This window comes from Trachypithecus francoisi, unplaced genomic scaffold, assembly GCF_009764315.1.
Source record: "Trachypithecus francoisi isolate TF-2019V2 unplaced genomic scaffold, Tfra_2.0 Lachesis_group10, whole genome shotgun sequence".
NCBI classification, from domain to species: Eukaryota; Metazoa; Chordata; class Mammalia; order Primates; family Cercopithecidae; genus Trachypithecus; species Trachypithecus francoisi.
The window spans coordinates 122,616,770-122,638,346 of record NW_022681455.1 but is presented as its reverse complement, the minus strand read 5'-3'; the positions used below and the strand labels follow the sequence as shown (position 1 = coordinate 122,638,346).

General features: G+C 49.0%; 1 protein-coding gene across 2 annotated transcripts in view; it reads right to left on the bottom strand.

Annotated features, from left to right (window-relative positions):
- PLCG2 (phospholipase C gamma 2) overlaps positions 1–21,577 on the bottom strand; it is a 193,296-nt gene that overhangs the window by 23,158 nt on the left and 148,561 nt on the right. For both annotated transcript variants that reach the window (XM_033219130.1, XM_033219131.1), the window contains 9 exons: positions 19,405–19,514; positions 15,539–15,635; positions 14,138–14,204; positions 11,155–11,312; positions 6,302–6,404; positions 4,375–4,584; positions 2,863–3,008; positions 1,862–1,976; positions 736–903 (listed from right to left, as the gene is read on the bottom strand). In XM_033219130.1, the coding sequence (XP_033075021.1) occupies positions 736–903; positions 1,862–1,976; positions 2,863–3,008; positions 4,375–4,584; positions 6,302–6,404; positions 11,155–11,312; positions 14,138–14,204; positions 15,539–15,635; positions 19,405–19,514 (1,174 nt within the window). The remainder of the gene's footprint in view (positions 1–735; positions 904–1,861; positions 1,977–2,862; positions 3,009–4,374; positions 4,585–6,301; positions 6,405–11,154; positions 11,313–14,137; positions 14,205–15,538; positions 15,636–19,404; positions 19,515–21,577) is intronic.

Sequence of the window (21,577 nt, the reverse complement as noted above, 5' to 3'; positions counted from 1 at the left end):
AGAGCCAGTTTGTTTTTGTAAACGACTGGCTCTAGAAGCAGCAGGGTCCCAAATCCCCTCACCTGGAGGTGTCTATCTCTGCTGTGCAGGAGGGGCTCAGTCATCTGGAATGCAACAGTGTTCTTAAGAGCTGGTCGTATGACCCAGCTTGGCTTGGGTGCAGAAAAATACGAAATGACCCTTCTCATACCATGAAGGGGTTTTGTGTTTTCTTCAGCAGGGAAGAAAACTAACAATTCAAAGAAGTAAATTAACTCACCCAATTTTAAACAAGAGGAAGGTGAATTCTGAAGGATTTGGGGAGTTGGACTCTCGAGATTGTAACTCCCCCTCCCAAGATGCCAAAGGTCTCTCCCTTGCCACCCTCTCACACTGCCAGCCAGAGAGCAGGAGGGAGATCAACCCAGACTTAGCCCTGGCTAGGGAGAAGCAAACCGTGTATAATATTTCAAAATGAAATCAAACTGCAGTGCCAGGTTGACGATCCACTAACAATCCAATTTTGCATGTAGACATCCCACTTCGAGGGGCATAGCCTCCCCTGTCACCCGCTTCCTCCCACCTGTGTGCTACATGACAGGCTGTACGTGCACCAGCTCTCCAAGCCACCCAATCGGTTTTACAGTGATTCCATCCAAACCAGGAAAAATGATTTTTCATTCTTTCTGAAGCCAGCAGCCAAACCAAAGCACAATGCCAGCCCAGATTGCACATCTTAATTAAAATGCCTCTTACCTGATTTGATTGCTTTAATGGGGTAAGTGGCATGAGCAAGAAAGTTGGGATCACTGAACATATCTTCTTCGTAAACCACAAAGCGCAGAAATGCCAGGTTTGGGTCATAAATTTCAAATGTCACCTTCTCCTGTGTTGGAGCCCAGATAGGGCTGAGGCCATTATCATCTGGAAGGAGATCAAAGCTCATTAGAGGCCGCCTTGGCTGCCCCCTTCTGGTAAGACAATCTCTGCATCCTTCAGCTGTGAATCCCCTTAGCAACCATGTAAATAAATATGCATCTATGCCAAGATCTAAGAAAATCTGAGTAATTTTCTTCACTCCCCCACCCCACCTTGGGCAATCCTTGAAGCTGCTGTTGCAGGCTGGTCCCTTGGTGAGCAGAGCAAGGAGACCACCTCCCATCTCCCCTCCCCAGGATGGGGGAGAAGGGAAGAGGGGAGGTGTTCGCAGAGCAGGAAGGTGGAATTTGGAAAAGATGAAAGAGGAGAAGAGAGCCTGCAAGCCACATCCACCAGCAGGGGATTCTACAGCTAGCAGGTGAGAGCCCAAGCCTCACAGAGCAAGCAAGCAGCAATCCTGCAACTCTCCAAAAATGCCAGTTGACTCGGTCAGCATCTGAGTTGTTCATTCGGCTACTTTTTACCAGGAGCAAGGTTCCTGTGCCTTAGAAGGCCCACCATTCGCGGTTCCCTCCTGGCTTTTCCTGGAAGAGCAAGCATTCCTCCTGCCCTCTAGGGGCTAAGCTCCCCCAGGTTAGGCTGATCCTCTGGTCAGGTCAGCCATGTAGGTTCACCCCCTCTCTCCGTGTCTCTGCCTCTTGGCCTTTGACTCAGTAGATCAATCAGATTGGGCTGGTGCACAAAGAGGACGAGCCTAGTGTCAGGGCCTCACCTAGGATTCCGGACTTGAGTTACAGGCAGGCAAACAGCACTGGGGGAAGGTCTAAGGATTTAATAAAGTGGCCCTTTGTATCCCCTCCTCAAGCTGAGCCACATGGGCAAGAGGGAGGAAAGAAAACCCTGGACCACTAAAGTGCATTGCAAAATACCCCCCCAGGAAGAGCACTCCCACAAAGGAGTCACTGGCCAGACGTTTCAAAGCAGAGGGGCCAAGGCGACTTACTCACAACCGTCGTCTTGAACTTGTTGTTGTCATAGTCGGCGCCACAGATCTCCACCTCTACAAAGGGACAGGCAATACTTCGTCCAAGTTTGGGGAGATGGCGAGCACCGAGAACCTGGGACACCGAAGGGAAGCACTGGAACCCTCCTGGGGTCCTGAACAAACAGCCTAGCATGGATTGCGACTGGGTTCTAGAGTGACACTGGATGAGTTCAGTGCCAGCCCTAATTTTCCCAAATTCACTGGAGAAGCCAGAGCAACCTTCTGCGGTGGATGAAGTTGGACTGTGGTATATCCCACAGTTCCTCAGCATCAGCCTGGGTCTCAGCCCCATATGCCACCTGACTCAACAGGTAAAACTCACCTGAGCTCATGCATGCACATCCATGCCCAAGTAGGTGCCTCTGATCAAGGCAGAGCTTAATCACTGGATCTCCCCACCCCCAGGAAAGGCTGAGGGACAACGTGGCATTCTTTTTGTAACTGCAGTTTACTTAAAGGCCTGTGTTTACATATGCTTCTTCCCCCCACCGCCCTTAATTTCATGAGAAATGCAATTCATTTCTTTACTTTTCAAAAATTCTTACAAAGTAACAACACTTTCTCTGAAAATCAGATGAATTTTAACAAGCCCTGGAACTGGACAAAGTAAGGAAAAAAATGTCTCCATTAAGACCAAATGGCTGTTTGCCATGTTTTCTTTCTCTTTCCAGCCAGAGGCTGACCTCACCGGGACCCCAGAAAGACAGGGTCACACCTCACCCCCACAGACGACAAGGGGAAGTGGGTTTGAGGTTTCCCCTCCCTTTCCTCTTCTCCCAAACGACCGTGGAGTGTACTGTAAGAAAAAGATCCTCACACACTGCCTGAATGTGGATAGTTTAGTTTAAACAAGACAACAAGCCTTCCTAGCCATGGGTTCCCCGCTCTCAAGGCAGCGTCGGCCCAGCCCCCAGGGAGGGCAGCTGGCTCCCCTGGCAGGAAGGGAGGGCTGGCTTTACCTTGACCGTCAGCGTCATCAGGATCTTCCTCTGGGACTCGGGTGGCATTGGGTCATATTTCTCTGTCCTCATGCTCTCAGGCTGCAGAACGTAGCCCGTGCGCCCATTGAGAGAAAACAGCGCGTGATTCATCTGCATGAACTTATCTGGGAAGGAAAGTGAAGGCCTGCTGTGAGTCAGGCATGAGCATGCTGGCCTCCTAGGCCAGGAGTTCCTAGGTGGGGAATGAATTACACCTTTTCCCAACATGAATGTGAGGCAGCTGTTAAAATAAGTATCTCACTCGAAGAAAATACAGGGTTTCTAGACAACAAAATCCCAGACTGGGGAACACCTTTCCAAGTATGTCACAAAATCCCGAATCAAAAGAAAAGATTCAAACTTGTGAAAAGTATCTATGTAGAAACAAATTGCATAGGCTATTTTAATTCAAATGACAAATATATGAATGTACATTTTTAACCTCTTAGTTCTGATACATCTATGCTATAAATACCTACTGCATAGATACATCGGGTAAGAAGCACAAATACTTTGCAGAAAAGAAAAGTCACTGCTCCTTAAATAAGAGAAAAACTGGTTAATGTCACAGGAAGAACCTCTAATGGACTACAGTATGTCAGTGTTCACCTCTCAGTTGTGCAAACAGCAACAAGTTCAACGAAACTCAGTGAAGTTATACAAAGAGTGTACTCCAACCTCCACCTATTTGCATCTCCGCCCACAATCTCTCTGGAGGGCAGTCGGGCAGCGTGGCTTAGCTCAGGCACATCTTCAGTGGTTTGCTTCAGGGCAAAGTTGATCAAAATGCAAGTGCTGCTTGACCCTCCCTGCGCTTCTGAGAATTCTGTCCCACAGACATATTCCTCCATCTGTGGAATGGCGCTCACTTCAGGGTACAGAAGGCAGTGCTGTCTGTGACGCAAATAATGGGGAACACCTACACGTGCCTACATGGGGACTTGTTAAATAAATGATTGTTCCATTCAATGGAATCCAAGGTGGCTACAAAAAGAATGTAAAGGAGGCTACTGATGAATAGATCCCCGAAAGAGGTTTTAAATAACAACAACAAAAGCACAAAGCCCCATGATTTACGCAACCACTTGGTGTCCAGAAGGCTGTGTATGTTGGTTGTGCCACCATAGGAATGTCTCTGGAAGAAAGTCTGAGCAGAATGCCCTCCCAGAGCAACAGGCCAGGAGAAGAGGGCTCCAAAGATGCTTTAATTACATGAGCTAATGCATTTTCTTTTTCTCTTAACCCAGACTCACTCAGCCTCTTTGACTTGCAATCATGAAGCCTGCCTGAGCCAAGCACCCTTCGGTCCGCTCATCCCTCCGTTCAGCTGCTGGACCTCATACGAACCAGCCCTCTGCTGAACCGTGCAGTCCCTCACACAAACCACTCCTTCCTGGACACCACATGGCATCTCTGACCCAAGCTGACTTGGCCTGGAGTGAATGCCGCCACCACCTTGCAGGGACCGGGCTATCTTCAGTCTGCCTTTACCTGCCGTCTGGAAATTGAGTGCCACCATCTGGGAACCGCACAGCCAGAGGCGGAAGGGGTCGTAGTTTGAAGAGTCAACTCTTTGTCCCTTTGGGTAGACGCGGGTCAGGCCCTTTTGATTGTACCTCAGGAGGTCGATGGGCTTCTGTCTGCTGATGCTGTCAGCCTTCGTCTCCACAAAGGAGCGGATTTCTCGGAAGTCAGGATTTTCTGCACACAGAGAAAAAGGTCATCACTACTTCTGTGTCTCATCTCTGCATTTTCTTAATGTTTGGTGCAATGGCTGGATGCTCAGATTATAAAAGGAAACCAGGAATCTCCCTCGTTGACATTCAGGGGGTTCTGATGATACTGTCCCAATTGGTGTCACTACGGACTTTTGCCCTCTGGGGGTTCCAGGTATTAAAAAGGGACCTAGTTTTCCCACCGCCTTTTAGTCTCGAATTATTGTAATTTACTGTTTTTTAAACTACTGACATCCTTGAACAAGAAAACACAAAAGCTTTAGTTATAGAAGAGGGAATATGGGGATGGTTTTAGGTAAGAGAAAATCTTGGGAGTGGAAGATCCAGAGTGATCCCAGACAAAAGATGAACAAACTGAGAATCACCTGCCACTGCCCACAGGTAGAGTTGCGATGTGGGTGCCTGTGCGGGGAAGGGAGAACAAAAGGAGAGGGAAAGGGACATGCCTCATCTTGGCTCCCTCCCATCCAGCTGTGGTGGGATAGCCAGGCAGTCAACACGCTGAGCCTGCTGAGTCCTGAGCTTTGACATCTGTCCCTGAACAGAGGTTCCTAGGGACTGGCCTCCCAGTAAGTTAACTCAGGGGTCTAGTATTGTCTGGCTGGTCTTCTGTTCTAAGATGAAAGATAAGGAAGCACCCCAAAGAAAAAAATATGTATGGCATCATCAAAAACTTGCTACCTGCAGAACATGACAGAAGGCCCCTTTTTTAACTGTATCTGTGGTGGGCTGAGTAATGGCCCCTGAAGATGTCCAGGCCTTAATCTCTGGAGCCTGTGCATGTGTCTCTTGATATGGCAGAATAGACTTTGCAGGTGTGATTAAGGAGCTTGAAATGGGAGACTTATCCTGGAATATCCAGGTAGACCTAATGCACCACAAGGGTCCTTATAACAGGGAAGTAGGAGAGGAGAAGCCCATGGTGACCACAAGCCAAGGAATGCCAGCAGCCCCCAGAAACTGGAAGAAGGAATTGCTTTCCCCACTGGAGGGAACACAGCCCTGCTGACACCCTGATGTTGACCCCGACACCGATTTCAGACTCTGGCCTCCAGAAATGTGCAAGAATAAATGTTTTCAGCCACCACCTTTGTGGTAATGGCAATAAGAACTAATCCACCAAGTGGGTGATATGGTTTGGCTGTGTCCCCACCCAAATTTCACCTTTAATTGTAGCTCCCATAATTCCCACGTGTTATGGGAGGGACCTGGTAGGAGATAATTTAATCATGGGGGTTTCCCCTGTACTGTTCCTGTGGTAGTAAGTCTCACGAGATGTGATGGTTTTATACGGGGTTTCCCCTTTGCTTGGTTCTCATTCTCTCTCATCTGCTGCCAGGTAAGATGTGCCTTTCACCTTCTGCCATAATTGTGAGGCCTCTCCAGCCACGTGGAACTGTGAGTCCATTAAACCTCTTTTTCCTTATAAATTACTCAGTCCCAGGTATGTCTTTATCGGCAGTATGAAAATGGACTAATACAGTGGGTTTTCCTACTGAGACAGCAAAAGAGCTGCTTCCACCAGCTCCCTCACCTGGAGGACAAACCTGAGGTGAGGCCATCTCCCGGGAGCAGTTAAGAACAGGAGCATGCACCCACTCTGCCCTCTCTGAAAATAGCAAACTCGAAAGGAAGGAAGTTTTCACTGCAGTTATAGGGCAGATTCTTAGGGAAGATGTTACCTAAGTTGTCCTTGGTTTTGCTGGTTGGTTTGCAGTAGACCACCAGATCAGAGAGCTCGATGGCGATGGACTGGTTCTTCTCCCAGTACTTCATGTTGTTCTCCTGTTTGGAGTTCACCGTCTTTAGTGCCCGCCCCTGAGAAATCCCATCTTCCCAGCTCGCCCTGTGTTTTTTCTCCTGCATCCCCACTTTGCTTTCTCGCATGCTCGGATCTTTAATATGGTTGAATGTTTTCCTTTCCTGAAGACAACCCTGCTCCTCTCATTTCTTCCCCTGTCAAAATTCTTGACAAAGCTATTTCCACGAGGATTTGGTGTCCAGCTCAGTCCTGGCCATAGCCCTCAAATATAGCTGAGGTCAGGATGGCAGGGGAAGGGGGCTCTTCTCTGTCACCACCCCTCTGTCCTTAACTCTGCCTCCTGTCCCCTCCCCTAAAGCCACGCTGTTAGAGTGTCTCAAATTCTAGTTCTTCAAATCCTCGTGGGCTCTGTGGACCCCAGCATCTTTGTCATAACTCTTTATCCCCTGCACCCTCAAAACCTGCATATCTGCTCCCCAACTCTGCCCATCAGGGCTCTGTCCAAGGGACCACTACCCAGTGGCCAGACTATGTGCCATGGACTCGGGAGGTGCCTCCTTCAGAGGACCCACCGCCAAATCTAACTCCTTGCATGTAAGGATGAGCTTCTCCACCCCAAAGCAGGCAACCCTGTTGGGCCTCCCCAAATTCTACCAGACTTTTATTGGCCAAGGGAGGACCTTGAGAGAATATTTAGATAATAACGGTCACTATTTGGGGGGTGCTTAGCTCTAGGCGTCACAGGCTAAGCACTGGATGGATACTACCTAAGTGAGTCCACACCCTGACAGGGAGAATTATCTCCGTTTAACAGAAGTTGAGTAGCTTATCTCAGCCTTCACAGCCAGCCAGTGTCGAGACCAGATGCTGCCAAAGCCCTGTTAACACGGGGTGGGCTCCTGCCCCGCCCACCACATGCTCCAGCTCTGCTTTGTCCCTCACACCCCGTCAGCTGCCAGGTTCTGGAGACAATCTCACTAAAATGCCTCCTGCATCCAGACCCAGAGTTCCTATCCCGGCTCCCACGGAACCACAGCAATGCCCTCCTGACTACTCGTCCTGCTGCCCATATACCCTCACCCCACTGGTCCATCAAATCCCTCCTTCTAGACCCAGCCCAAATCATTCCTTCTCTGGGAAGCTGATGTGCTTAGGCTTTGTGTCCCCATTCAAATCTCTCATCTTAAATTGTAATCCTCAGGTGTTGAGGGAAAGACCTGGTGGGAGGTGACTGGATCATGGGCTCAGTTTCCCCCATGCTGTTCTCATGATAACAGCGAGTTCACCAAGATCTCCTGGTTTTATAAGGCAGTTTTCCCTGCTCTTGCTTACCTAGTCTAGGGTAATACCTTTATAGCAGTGTAAAAACGAACTAATCTGTGGATTAGCTCCAGCCAGGACTGGCAAGGGATATTGCCCTCTTGGAACCTTCCAGATCACTCACTGCCTCAGCTGGTGTGCTCTGCTTCTCACCGTCCCTTGCCTGACTGTCCTACATTAATGCCATTCAGTGCCAATGCACAGACCTTACTTCCCCACGAGATATGGCCCTTGATGGCAGGGCTGTGCACATAGCAAGTCTTCAGGTGATGGTGGTCACTAGGTGAGAGGGGCAACATGACCCAGTTGTTAAGACAGTGGGAACTGGAACGTGAGTTTGAAACCCGGCCCAGCTGTTCTCAGACTGTGCCAGCTGGGCAAGCCATACAGTCTCCTCGTACCTCAGTTTTCTCAGCTATAAAATGAGGCCGATATGAATCCTTACCTCACAGGGCTATTGCAAAAATTAAACAAAGAGGACTTCGCACTCTCTGGGCACATGGTAGCTACTCATACTGCCCCAGGCGACACCTCCCCTAGGCAAACAACCAGAAAGTCATGTTTTGTAAACAAGCAGGTGAAGGCACCCAATTTCTTCTGTAAGAACGCCTTCACGCATGAGTGCTGACAATTCCCAGGGCCAAAGTGGACCTTGGCAGTGACCAGCAAACGAGCCTTTTACGTGAGCTCCAGCTGTGACCACATCATCAGGACAGCTTCGAGTGTGACTCTAAGCCCCTGATACTGGCTCTAGCTTGTCCACATACCCCCAGCTTCTGTCAGCCCTTTCCATCCTTCCTGAATGTCCTTGGGGACACAGCAAGCTCTAGGGGTCAGGCTGGAAGGGCTGTGGTGGGTGGGAAGTGCATGAACTAACAGGTAAAGAAGGTGTCAGCCAAGCAGTCAATAGCCAAGTGCTGGAACAGAAACCAAAGCCATGTTTCTTTTCCAAACCTCAGGTGTTTTCTCCTGGTCCTTGAATTAACTTGACTTTGTACTCTTAGTGCACAGTTTACACCACGGGGTTGTCTGCAGACAGGAAACCCCAGAAATAGCACAGCTCACCTCCAATGACAACAGAATTGCTTAAAATGAGGGAGTGGGCATGCCTGTCGAATTCTGGAATGTTGGCCTCACACAAAACACAGCGCTATGGCAAGGTATGGGGCTTCATTTTTTCTGTTTCCTCCCAACCTCAGCAGAAGACAATATCAGTTCAGGAAGAAACGCCAGCTGCTGCTTCAAAATTCATTGACAAGGCCGGGCACAGTGGCTCGTAATCCTAGCATTTTGGGAGGCTGAGGTGGGCGGATCACTTCAGGTCAGGAGTTCAAGACCAGCCTGGCCAACATGGTGAAACCCCATCTCTACTAAAAAATACAAAAATTGGCTGGGAATGGTGGTAGGCGCCTGTAATCCTGGCTACTTGGTTGGCTGAGGCAGGAGGATCACTTGAACCCAAGAGGTGGAGGCTGCAGTGAACCGAGACCCCGCTGCTGCACTCCAGCCTGGGCAACAGAGTGAAACTCTGTCTCAAAAAAACAAAACACAAAAACTGCATGACAATTACTCTCTGGGCCTGCAGCTGTCATCTCAGAATGGGAAGTCACAATACAGTTGGTGAGACTCTGGAAACCCACTAACTAGAAGGATTTTGTGACTGCCCTCCACCATCAATGAGGTGGCTACAGACCCTGTAACAATGCAGGCACTTAGGGACAAGCAGAGGTCCTGGCAGTGAGCAGAGAGTTTATCCGCCGCTGGTTGCCCGAGAGTGGAACGGGGCCTTCTTCCTTTGCCCCCCAACACCAGCTCCCCAAAAGGGGTAGCTGTGCTCAGTGCAGGAACTCCGTCAACTCTGCTGTCCCGTTTTTTCCTTTACCCCTCAGATGTAATAATAGAACTTTAAAAATCATTCTCATGAAATCTCAGCAAATATAAAAACCAATTAGGAAGGAATGTAGACCAAAGGCCGCCAACAGCAGCCTTGAACAGCTCAGCTTCATTTCAGAAACCCTCATGCAGCAGAAGAGGAGGTGCAAGGCAGGGGAGAGACAGAGCCTTCTAGGGAAATAACACCTTTCCCCATTAAAGCAAAGCAGAGAGAGACGGAGTACGCTATTTGGAGATTTTTCAAATAAACCTCAGGGTTGTGGCGCCCCCCTGTGCCTCAGAGCTGTACTGCAGCATCAGAGGCACTCGAGGGCCTAGAAGAGATGGCGTCACTGGGAAAGCTAGAGGGACAGCACAGCTGGCTACAAGCTCATGGTTCCTCCCCCATGGCTGGTGGTGTGAAAAGCCATGGGAAGAATTAGGCGCCCTAGGGAAGGCCCCCAGGAGATCCTAGGTCAGAGAAAGACGATGTCCCACCAGGGAGGGTACCCATGGACTGGCCCCCTCTGCAAAGTCTCCGAAAGAGGACACAACGATCCTCTCGTGACCAGGGACTGGCCAAGATGTGAGGCCCTCCCAAGGGGAAAAAAAAAAAATGACCTGGCCACTGGTGGATGACTAAGTATCTTGGAGGACAGACTCAGTGACGCTAGCCAGAAGTCAGAAGGCATGAGAGGCCCCAGGAAGGCTTTAATCAGCCCTTGGGGTCAAGATCTACCTTAGAAGCAAATGGGTCCATGGGAAACCCTACAATTTCTTTCCATTTCTGCAGCCACAAGGACAGCCCTTACTCCATCATCAAAGACAGAGTCTTTGACAGGGTCAAAGACAGAGCATTGCCCATGTCGCTCTGGTATAATGACAAGGCAGTGATTACTTTTGAGTTATGAATTTGGTTCCTCATTTTGCAGACAAGGAAACTGAGGCCCAGAGCAGTGTGGTTGCTTGCCCAGGGTCCAGCCCTGCCAGGATGCAAACTCCAGTATGCCCAGCTCCAGACCTCCTGTTCTTATCCAGAAGCTCACACCTTCCCAAAACACTTCCAGCCAGAGACTAGTACTTCAGGTAGCACAGCCCTGAAAAGGTCATTCCCATCTAGAAGGGAAGTTCCTCCACTGCAAAGAACCGCGTCTCGCTGATTTGCTGTGTTCCCAGACCCATTCCAGGTCCAGGCAGGTGAGCTCAGTGAGCATTTTCTGTGGGGAGGATCCAGACTGCTTTATATGATCCTTAGAAACTATTCAAAATGCGGAAGGCAGTAACTTCCTGGGTAAGATATGCAGGGCCGCACAGACATCATCACTGAGCATTGCTGCACGCACTCAGCCTTCTGAAGGTTCGAACCAGACGACCAGACCCACCTTCCCAGGGCAGCTCCACTATCCCTGCCTCTCCCTAACAAGAGGTGCTCCTATTGTCTGAACCCACCTGGTCTCCTCTCCCAATTCTGAATAGCACCTGGATCTGCTCATCCTGCTGCCTGGACCCACCCACAGCCTCAGCGGAGCACCAGAGCCCTGAGAATGCAGGCCCACCTGCACCCGGGGAGCAGGTGCCTACCTTGGTATCAATCTTCCAGGTGATCTCTCGGATGCTCTGAAACCACTCGAAGAGCTCCTCCACCCTGTCTGTGGCAAACTCCACCGGAGGGTCGCCCTGCTTCTTGGGCTCCAGGATAAAGACAAAGGGCTTCTGGTTTTTTCCCTGTGGGGCTTTCACTTGGGGGAGAGAGTAAGAAATGTCCCAATCAGCCTATTAGAGGGCCACAAAGACCAGACTGCACCCTGCCTGAGCCGTTTCTCTCATGGACCAACCGCCACTGCTGTGATCAAGGCGGTTAGCATTGATGGGGACATCTACTTTCCATCGGGGTAGGTACACGTCACACACATCACTGCTCAAGGGATGCGGGGGATTCAGTAGTGTCCTCCAAAAAGATGTGTCGGGTCACCAGTACCTGTGAATGGGACCTTATAGGGTCGTTGCAGATGTACTTAGGTTAAGGATCTCAAAATGAGATCATCTTGGATTTAGGGCCATTCCAACACCCAACAACCATTAGTATCCTTGTAAGAGAAAGGAAAGGGGCACTTAAGATGCAGGGGAAAAAAAACAAAACATTAAAATGCATGAGAGAGCCTGAAAAAAATACCCTCTTGTTCACTTTACAGACATACGTTCATCTTGACCAAAAGAAACATTGAAAATCTTTTTGATTGACCAATGCTTTTTGATTGAAAATGCTTTTTGCACTCATCATATTTTTTACAAATTACTGAAGCAATACACGTTCATTTTAAAAAGATTTAAAATATAACTAAGCAACTTGGCATTTTTACAAAATGTTTACCTATAATACATAAAATTTTATGAACTGATTGTTTCACTTAGGATATTGTGCATAATTTTCTGTGTTACATATAATATTTTATATATAAAGAATAAATAATTCGAATGGCTTTTTTTTTTTTTTTTTTTTTGACAGGGTCGCACTCTGTCACCCAGGCTGAAGCACAGTGGTGCGATCTTGGCTCACTGCATCCTCCACCTTCTAAGATCATGCAATCCTCCCACCTCAGCCTCCCAAGTAGCTGGGACCACAGGTGCACACCACCAAGCCTGGCTAATTTTTGTGTTTTTTGTAGAGAGGGGTTTCACCATGTTGCCCAGGGCTGGTCTCGAACTGAGCTCAAGCAATTCACTCGCCTTGGCCTCCCAAAGTGCTGGGATTACAGGAATGAGCCACTACACCCAGCTAAATGGCTTTAAAAAGATGCAGACACAAGGGAGAAAGCCACGTGCAGGCAAATGTGGAGACTGAAGAATGCAGCCACAAGCCAAAAACACCAAGGAGTCACCAGAAGCTAGGAGAGAAATGTGGCATGGCTTCTCTAGACACAGAGAAAGCATCTTACAGACAAGAAAAGATTATGACAGGGAAGCTTGTCTGCCAAATAATATCAGTAGCTAAGATTTCTGAGCTCTTATATTCCAGACAATATTCTAAGCAGATTATATGTACTGCATCTTTTTTTTTTTTTTTTAAGATTTTGAGGTCTTGCTGCATGACCCAGACTGGTCTCCAACTCCTGGGGCTCAAGGGATCCACCTGCCTCAGCCTCCTGAGTAGCTAGGACTACAGGCACCCTGCTTTTGCTAGGCCCATTTTACAGGAGGCAAAACTGAGGCTGATTAAGAGAAAGTAACACGTGGAAGGTCACACAGCTAGTAGTAGTGAAATTGAGGCTCAGTTCAAACCTGACTCCAAGATTTCCACTCAGAACCACTGAGCCACGTGCCTCTGCTCTGCAAATACAGGGATGGGGGAAGATGATGCAGAGAGCACCAGAAGTGAACACAGGACCTCAGCACATGTGGTGGTCACTTAGGACCTTGATTTTCTCATCTGGTAATGGGAGCAAAGACTCCCTCTCCGACCTATCCTGCTGGATCGTTGTAAAGGAAAAGCGGCAGGTAACAAATGTGGCAAGTAGGCTGGGCATGGTGGCTCATGCCTGCAATCCCAGCACCTGGGGAGGCCAAGGCCGGCAGATCACTTGAGGTCAGGAGTTAAAGCCAACATGGCAAAACCCCGTCTCTACTAAAAATGCAAAAATTACCCAGGCACAGTGGCACACGCCTATAATCCCGGCTACTCGGCAGGCTGAGGCAGGCGAATCACGTGAATCCAGGAGCAGAGGCGACAGTGAGCCAAGATCACACCATTGCACTCCAGCCTAGGTGACAGAGACTCTATCGCAAAAAATAATAATAATAATTAGTTAATGTGTAAAGCAGAGAACTGGCAATAGAAGCACGAAGTCCCTGGGGCTGCTGTCACGTGAGTCCGAGGGAACCATGCCCATGCCTTCCCAGGGAGGGTCATGGGCTGCCCAGAACAAGGAGGCCTGCTACAGAGTCCCTTCACATGGGAGCTGCACCACACACACTTCAAAGCAGGCAGGCTCAAGACCCAGGAAGCCCAGCACACGAGACCCCAGCCACCACTGGACAAGCCTGGCCTCGGGGCCACGCCTTCATGTCCCCTTACAGCACAGTCAACATGGGTGGGCTGAGTTTCCTGGGCCCCAGCAGAGCAACCAGGAAGCAGAGGTTCAAAGAGGAGTGACAGGTCTGTGGTCTCATAGCAACAGAGAGGCAGAGCTGGGCTTAGAACCCGAGACTCCCAACTCCATGCTGCGTTTCGGCCAGGCTGACAGCTCAGCTTTCCTTCGAAACGCATGGGAAACACAGGCGGATCCTGAGATAGTAAGAGTGATGTTGGTAATAATGTCCGCTAACCACCATCTAGCACTTATGTACCAGACCCTGTTGTAGCATTTCCAGTTTTAGCAGAGACTAATAGCAGACACAGCATCATACTCACTGACCAGCCTGACCGAAATACTCAGCTACAGCCGGGGAAGGAGCTGGCATTCAAGACAGGACCCTGTGTCAGCCACCTCCCGGTGTAGGGCGCGGCTGAGGTCAACCCATGGGGGATAGGGGTGGGAATCCCGGCTAAGATGATGTGCGCACGTACCGACGTTATAGGTGTTGAGGTCCAATATTCCTCTGCAAAGAGACCCTAAGGGATTGTCTTCAATAATCTATGAAGAAACAAGACATAACTCACGTTAGTTGTAACGGGAATAATAAAAAGACAACCCGCTTCCAAAGCACACCGTTTAGCAAAGACACTGCCTGTGGAACTGTTTAAAATGCATTTTCATTACCAGATACGTCTACGGGGAGAGAGCTAAATAACGAAGCATGGAGCTGATAGGCACCTGGCGCGCAGAGGGTGCCAAGAGGTTAGGAGTTTCATTTTCCAATCCGTAAAAACGTGCCTTGTGAATTCTAGAACAGGTTTCACAATGCTTCCTCAGATCTGGTTTCAAAACACATCCTAGACCATTTATCTGACCTTATTACAAAATGAGACTCTTTTGCCTCCTAAAGCCCAGCTCAAGAACCTTCTGTGGCTCCCCATGTCCTGTGGAAGCAACGCCCATGCTCTGTGATCTGGCTTCTAAGACTTTCAGAGCCCTCATCACCCTTTCCAGCTCTGCCTCCAATGGCACACTCGAACCATCCCAGGGTCTGGCTGAGATGAAGAATATCTTGGGCTTAGGAGAGGTGGCAGAACCAGGCATCCACTCATGGCCTGCACCACCCCAACCCCCAGCCCCTGCACCAGGCAAATGTTGATGCTCAGGTAAGGGCAGCACAGTATACAGACGCAGCAAGGGCTTCATGTCTCTGTCTCAGCCCAAGCACACAGAACACAACCACATTCCCACTGCCACACCTTTGCTTAGACTGTACTTCCCACTTGGAACTCCCTTCTGCCAGTTTCTCGCTGTTGAACCCTAACTTGACTTTTAAGGCTCAAATACTCCTTCCTCCAGGAAGCCTTCCAAGATTGCCCTACCTCCCTTAGAAAATAAACACCTAGGGCTCTAACGCCGGCACGCTGCATGTGGCTGCTCTCTAAAAAGAGGCGGCAAGGGAACAACCACCAGGTTTACAAAGTCACCAGGAAGGCCTCATCTCACCTTCTGGTTAGACCCACTTGCTTACTCAAGCCGAGCACGTTCTCAATGTCTGGCTGCCCGACATACATGTGTTTTATTTGCAAGTTGCTTAAGCAAAGGACAAATTCCCCATTTGGCCACTTTCACTCCAGTGGGAATTCTCCCTGCATATTCAAACCCTTCCAAGCCCAGCACAACCTGATTAAAACACGGCTGGCTTGTCGTAGCAACTCACCCGCAACAACTCAATCTCAATTTCCCTATCACTCTGTCTTTCCTGATCCAGAGCTCCACAGAGACCACAAGCAGCACATGGAAACATTCAACCACTGAGATGGCACAGGTCCCTGAAAAACTGGACCCGCAGATCCCTTTTTCCTGTAACAGCATCAAAGAGGGGGACTTGCCTGTTTTTCCAGCTCCTCGACATCTGCAGTTGAGATGTCCTCGACATAGTTGGATGGGAAGTACTGCTGGATCCTGGTTCCATAGTCTCCTTTCCACCTGGATAAGAAGAAAGGACATGGGACGCTGTCACCAGGTGGCATGCATTCCCCACTACTGCTTATTAGCACCCAACTGCTGGCTTGATTCTGATGGTGACAGGCAGCAAGTGGCCAAGTGACCAGTGTCACTATCTGTGACAACGGAGCTTTTCAAAGGCAACTTCTTTTTTTAATTACCAATGAGTTATTGGGGTCTGATTTCCCTCCTTATCACATGATCTTAATGTTTGATCAAAGATACCCCAAGTCAGAAGTTTCAGTGCTCTAAGTGGAAGTCAGAGACTATACATGACAAAAGTTCACCCCCATTTCAGGGAGGTTGTGAATTTAGAGAGAAGGTGGTTCTGGAGGCAGACAGGCTGGAATGAAATTCCAGCTCTCCCACTGACTGTGGAGGCTTTCTGTGCCTCCGACTATCCATCTGCAAAACGGGGAAATGCGAGTGCTTCCCTCAGTGCGTTTTATTAGGACTCTAAATTAACAAAAGCTGAGTGCTTGGGACAGTGCCCACCTAGTGCACAGTAAATACTCAATAGTGTTAGCTCTTATTATTATTCAGCTAAAACACTGTTCTCTATCTTCATAATGACACTGACAACACGGGACATCATCCATGAATGTCCCTGGACCCCACCAGACGCTAAGCACCTGTAAGATTGGTTCCTCCTGGCAAGTCCGTGCCCAGACACGCAAACCCTCTCCTTCAACCTGTCCATCTCTTGAGCCACTTTCTGTAGCCAGGGACTCTCCGAAATGCACCTCTGACCACGCCACATGATGGCTCCCCAGGGCCTCTGGAATCCAGCCCAGACTCTTCAACATGGCAACCACGGCACAGCACAGTGTGACCCCAGGACTCCCAGATGTCACCTCCTAACTCTCCATGACATTTGCTCCAGATGACCCATCGTCCCCATCATGCCTCTGCCATGCTGCCTGGTTTCCATGCCTTGGCCCATGCCCTTGGTACCCAGTTTCCCCCCACTAATTTAAGACTCAGGTTGGGCATTTTCTCTCCCAGGGAATCTTCCCGGACTGCCTCCTAGGCTGAGCACTCTTCCTCTGTGGTCCCCTGGCATCCTGTCCCCACAGTCATCCGAGCAGCCACACCTTATACTTAACGTATAATTATCCGTCTGTCTTCCCCACTATATGAGATCTTTCTGGATCTTTTTGTTTGTTTTGTTTTGTTTTTGAGACAGAGTCTCACTCTATCACCCAGGCTGGAGTGCATGGCACGATCTCGGCTCACTGCAACCTTCGCCCCCCGGGTTCAAGCAATTCTCCTGCCTCAGCCTCCCAAGTAGCTGGGATTACAGGCACGTGCCACCACGTCTGGCTAATTTTTGTATTTTTAGAAGAGACAGGGTTTCACCATGTTGGCCAAGCTGGTCTCAAACTCCTGACCTCAAGTGATCTGCCCTCTTTGGCCTCCCCAAGTGCTGGGATTACAGGCGTGAGCCACTGTACCCGGCTGACCTTTCTGGATCTTAATCAAGTCTGTGCTCCATGATGGTGGGAAGAAATTAACAATTTTTTGGTCTGAATAAGCAGAGTGAGGACTGATGCTACCAATTCACCTAGCAGAGACACAGAACCGCGGGTTGTAAGCGCTTTTCACACCCCCCGCACCATTTCTCCAGACGCACTTCTGGCAAGGGCTGGCTGTATTTACAGCGATCATATATACCATCTATCCAGGACTGAGCACTTTGCATTCCCTTCACTCAAGGAGCATCTTGGTTCAGACAACAATTGTTTGGTCCCCTAGCTACAGGGCAACCAGTTTGGGAGTATGCAAAAAAGGCCGTTTCACACAGGCAGCCCCCTGTACCACTACTGCCATCAGAGAGAGAAATGACCACAGTCGCTGGGCGGTTTGCCCACACTCCCTTGCCAAAGAAACTTCTGCCAGTCTCTTAAGACAAGAGCCTTAGGCCGGGCGCGGTGGCTCAAGCCTGTAATCCCAGCACTTTGGGAGGCCGAGACGGGCGGATCACGAGGTCAGGAGATCGAGACCATCCTGGCTAACACGGTGAAACCCCGTCTCTACTAAAAAATACAAAAAACTAGCCAGGCGAGGTGGCGGGCGCCTGTAGTCCCAGCTACTCGGGAGGCTGAGGCAGGAGAATGGCGGGAACCCGGGAGGCGGAGCTTGCAGTGAGCTGAGATCCGGCCACTGCACTCCAGCCTGGGCGACAGAGCGAGACTCCGTCTCAAAAAAAAAGACAAGAGCCTTCAAAATTCAGAGACCTGCCTATCAGAGTCATAGAAAGGCATGAAGCCTTCTCACACAGAATGGAAAACTGACTTGGAATAGTCACCTGAGCTCCTCCCACAACTCCAAAAATGACAGTCACCCACCCAGTGAGCACCAGGATGTGGACCAAGGCAGGGACAGGAGCACAATGAGGGAAAGCCAGTGTGCCTGGAAGAGACCTCAACTCTGTGCCACTTCGAGTGGGGGGACTTGGGCAAAGTCAAGCCTCTGAACTTGGAGAAGCAGATGGACAACACTGTGGGAGCCTCCAAGGTGCAGCAGCAGGGGCTGCAGTAGGGACTGTGATGTCAGCAAGGAGGCCAAACAGGGCAGGCCTACGCCCCTACTCCAGCTCAACAGATAACTCGGCTGCATCTTTGGTTCTGGGGAATCTAGGTATGAATTGGTTTGCAATGAGGTTCTCCTGATTTTAAGAAAAAGTTTGACAAACCCTGGATTAAGGCATCTTGCAAGAGGACAGGGAAGGACTTAGCAGATGAATGGGGTTAAGAGTGTAGGCTCTGGGGGTTCAGATTTCAGCCTGCTATGTGGCCCTGGACAAGTGACTGTACTTCTCAAGGCTTCAGTTTCCTCATCTGTAAAATGCAGGTAACAACAGAACCAACCTTTTAGAGTCATCGTGTAGACTGAGTTATTTCAAATGATGTGAGTTATTTCAAATGTGCTTAAAACAGTGCTTGACACATAGAAGCACTCCATGCATGCTGCTATTCAGATTTCTAAGCCAGGTCTAGTTATCTTGTGGGAGGCAGAAATGCCAGTCTCTGAGGTACTTAAACCAGTGCTGACTGGTTTAATATGAGCGAGTTCTTATTGCTGTCAGACAGAAGTCACCCCACAAAACCACTTACCCAGAAACCTATCGGTGGGCAGCGAATTTTTCTTCCAAGGTTAAAAAGCGAAGTGGTACTAAATCCTAGCCTACCTAGGTGCCTTTGCCCTAAAAACATATTGTCTTCAATTCAGGATGTGGCCATTGCATACAGCACGGGACTATGGAATAGCCTAAGAATTTGAATTGGAAATAACACACAGTCTTGTGTATTGTAAAGCGCCTGCACTATTTAGTATTTAGTATTTTTTTGCGTGACTTGGAAAGTCTCATTCGCCGCATCTTTAAAGTAGGGATAATCATAGTCCTGACCACAGCGGGTAATGAAGATTTGGTTAGACAATGCATGAAAGCAATTCGCAGACTGCTTGCCACTTAGTAAGACTTCAATAAATGGTAGCTGCTGTTGTAATTATAATAATATACAATATAAGATATGATATGTTGATAACTGTTAATACTGTTATTTATCCATTTTCTCAAATAGAGCATGCACCAAGTCACCTTTCTAAAAAGGGACTTAACACAAGAGGTCAAAGCCAGCCCAGGATGACAGACAAAGGAGGTCAGACTTGGCCAGCACCTGAGTCTCATCACCAAGAAAGGACAAGTCAAGCCCCCGTGCCAAGCAGCCCAGCCTCTCTTCAGCCTTACCAGCCCCCAGGCTCCTTGGAGACATTGTGGATGAGGGCACCACGGCAGAAGCTCAGCTCATCGCTTCGCTTGGCTTTGTAGTCATACAGAGCTTTCACGGTTCTCTGAGGCTTTCAGGGAAAACAAGAAGGAAAAGGTCAGGCGGGGGACAGGAGGGGAGGGAGGCGGCTGCGTTCCCAGGCACCATTTGGTTCTTCTCACTGAGGAGCAGGAGGCTTCAGGCCAAGGTCACAAAGTCACCTGCTGGAGAGGGACTGGCATTGCAAAGAATCCAAGACCCCAAAAAGTCACTAGGGAGTGAAGGAGAACTGACCTAGGCAGAACCAAGGGTACCTGGGTTGAGGTTAAGGGTTAGGGGTTAGGAGTTAGGGTTTAGGGCTGGGGTTAGGGTTAGAGTTCAGGCTTAGAGTTGGGGTTACAGGTTAGGGTTTAAGGTTAGACTTAGGGTTAGGGTGGGAGTGACCCTATATTGGAGTGACACCATATTGCTCAATTTCCTCAACAAAGAAAGGATATGCCTTTTAGATTAAGCCAAGACTGTCATCACAGTGCCTGTGCTCAGCAAGCCTCCCACAAGTTTAAGGGCAACCCCATTCTTCCTGCCTGTCCTGAGGGCCTCACTGCTCTTTTTCTGTAGGTCAGCAGTCCCCTATCTACACTGCTACAGGACCTTGACATTTTGCAAGAGTCACTGAGCTGCTCCTCCATGAAATTCATCAAAAAGTGGTCTCTGTTCACAGATCTAAGATAGAACTTCCTTGGTATAGAAGTGTTCTTCAGTGAATTTGTTTTCATGCCTTCTGCCTGGTGGGCATAAATGAACACCCACACGGCAAGCAAATATTAGTGGGAAAAGCTCTGACATTGTCAAACCTGCTTCAATCAGTGGCTTCCTTCTCCTCCCAACAGAAGGAAATGGGCATTTCACAGGGAACCCAGTAAAACTTTTCCTCAGAACACAGGCTACGGAGTGAGATATGTAGGTTCAAATCATTGCTCTGCCTTTGAATAATAATATAAGTTTGAGTCTCTCTGATCCTCAGTTCCCCCATCTGTGAAATGGGAATTAAATTTTTATGTATTTCACAGAGTTGTTAAGACTATTACATGAGATCATGTGTATAATGATAAAACTGACAACAGCTTGCAATTCTTAAGTGCTAACTAGAGTATAGTGAAAGCATTGTTCCAAGCCTTAAGGTATCTCCTTTAATCCTTACAACAACCGTAACAGGTAGGTAGTTATATGATTATGCCCATTTTACAGATGAGAATACTGAGATGCAGAGAGAGACAGTAACTTGCCCCACATCAACCAGCTGTTTTAAGTGGCTCAGCCCAGAACTGGATCCATCAATGTGAGTGATTGCCATAGTTCATGATGTTTCATAAGAAGCAGTGTGGGCCGGGCGCGGTGGCTCAAGCCTGTAATCCCAGCACTTTGGGAGGCTGAGACGGGCGGATCACAAGGTCAGGAGATCGAGACAATCCTGGCTAACATGGTGAAACCCCGTCTCTACTAAAAATACAAAAAACTAGCCGGGCGAGGTGGCGGCGCCTGTAGTCCCAGCTACTCGGGAGGCTGAGGTAGGAGAATGGCGTGAACCCGGGAAGCGGAGCTTGCAGTGAGCTGAGATCTGGCCACTGCACTCCAGCCTGGGTGACAGAGCGAGACTCCGTCTCAAAAAAAAAAAGAAGCAGTGTGGGTTCTAGAAGCCCTGCCACAGGGATCTGCAGCGGGAGGCCAGAGGCTAAGCAGAGCCCTCGCCTTTCTCTCCCCCGCCTGCACACAGAGCAGCCTCTACCTGCGTATCCTGCTTCAAGGATGGATATGAGGACCGGAGCCGGTCTCCAAGGCCACAGGAAGGAACACTCATCAGTTAGAGAGGTGACTGTTCTCGTCACCAAAACATCCTTCACTTCTAACAAAAGTTTTTGCTACTAAGGTCTCTTAATGCATTTCACACACAGCTCAATTTGCCCACAACTTTTCAAGATTTCATTTCTTTCTGAAACAGATCTGCATTGGCCAAGGATTATAAATTTTTAAAAAAGAAAGTCATCGCTGGATTTCAACAGAGCCCACAAGCAGGGCCCCTTCCTAAGTGAGCATTGTACACTAATCGTGTGCCACATGACCCCCAAACAGAAAATTCGCCGCAGTTCTTCCTGT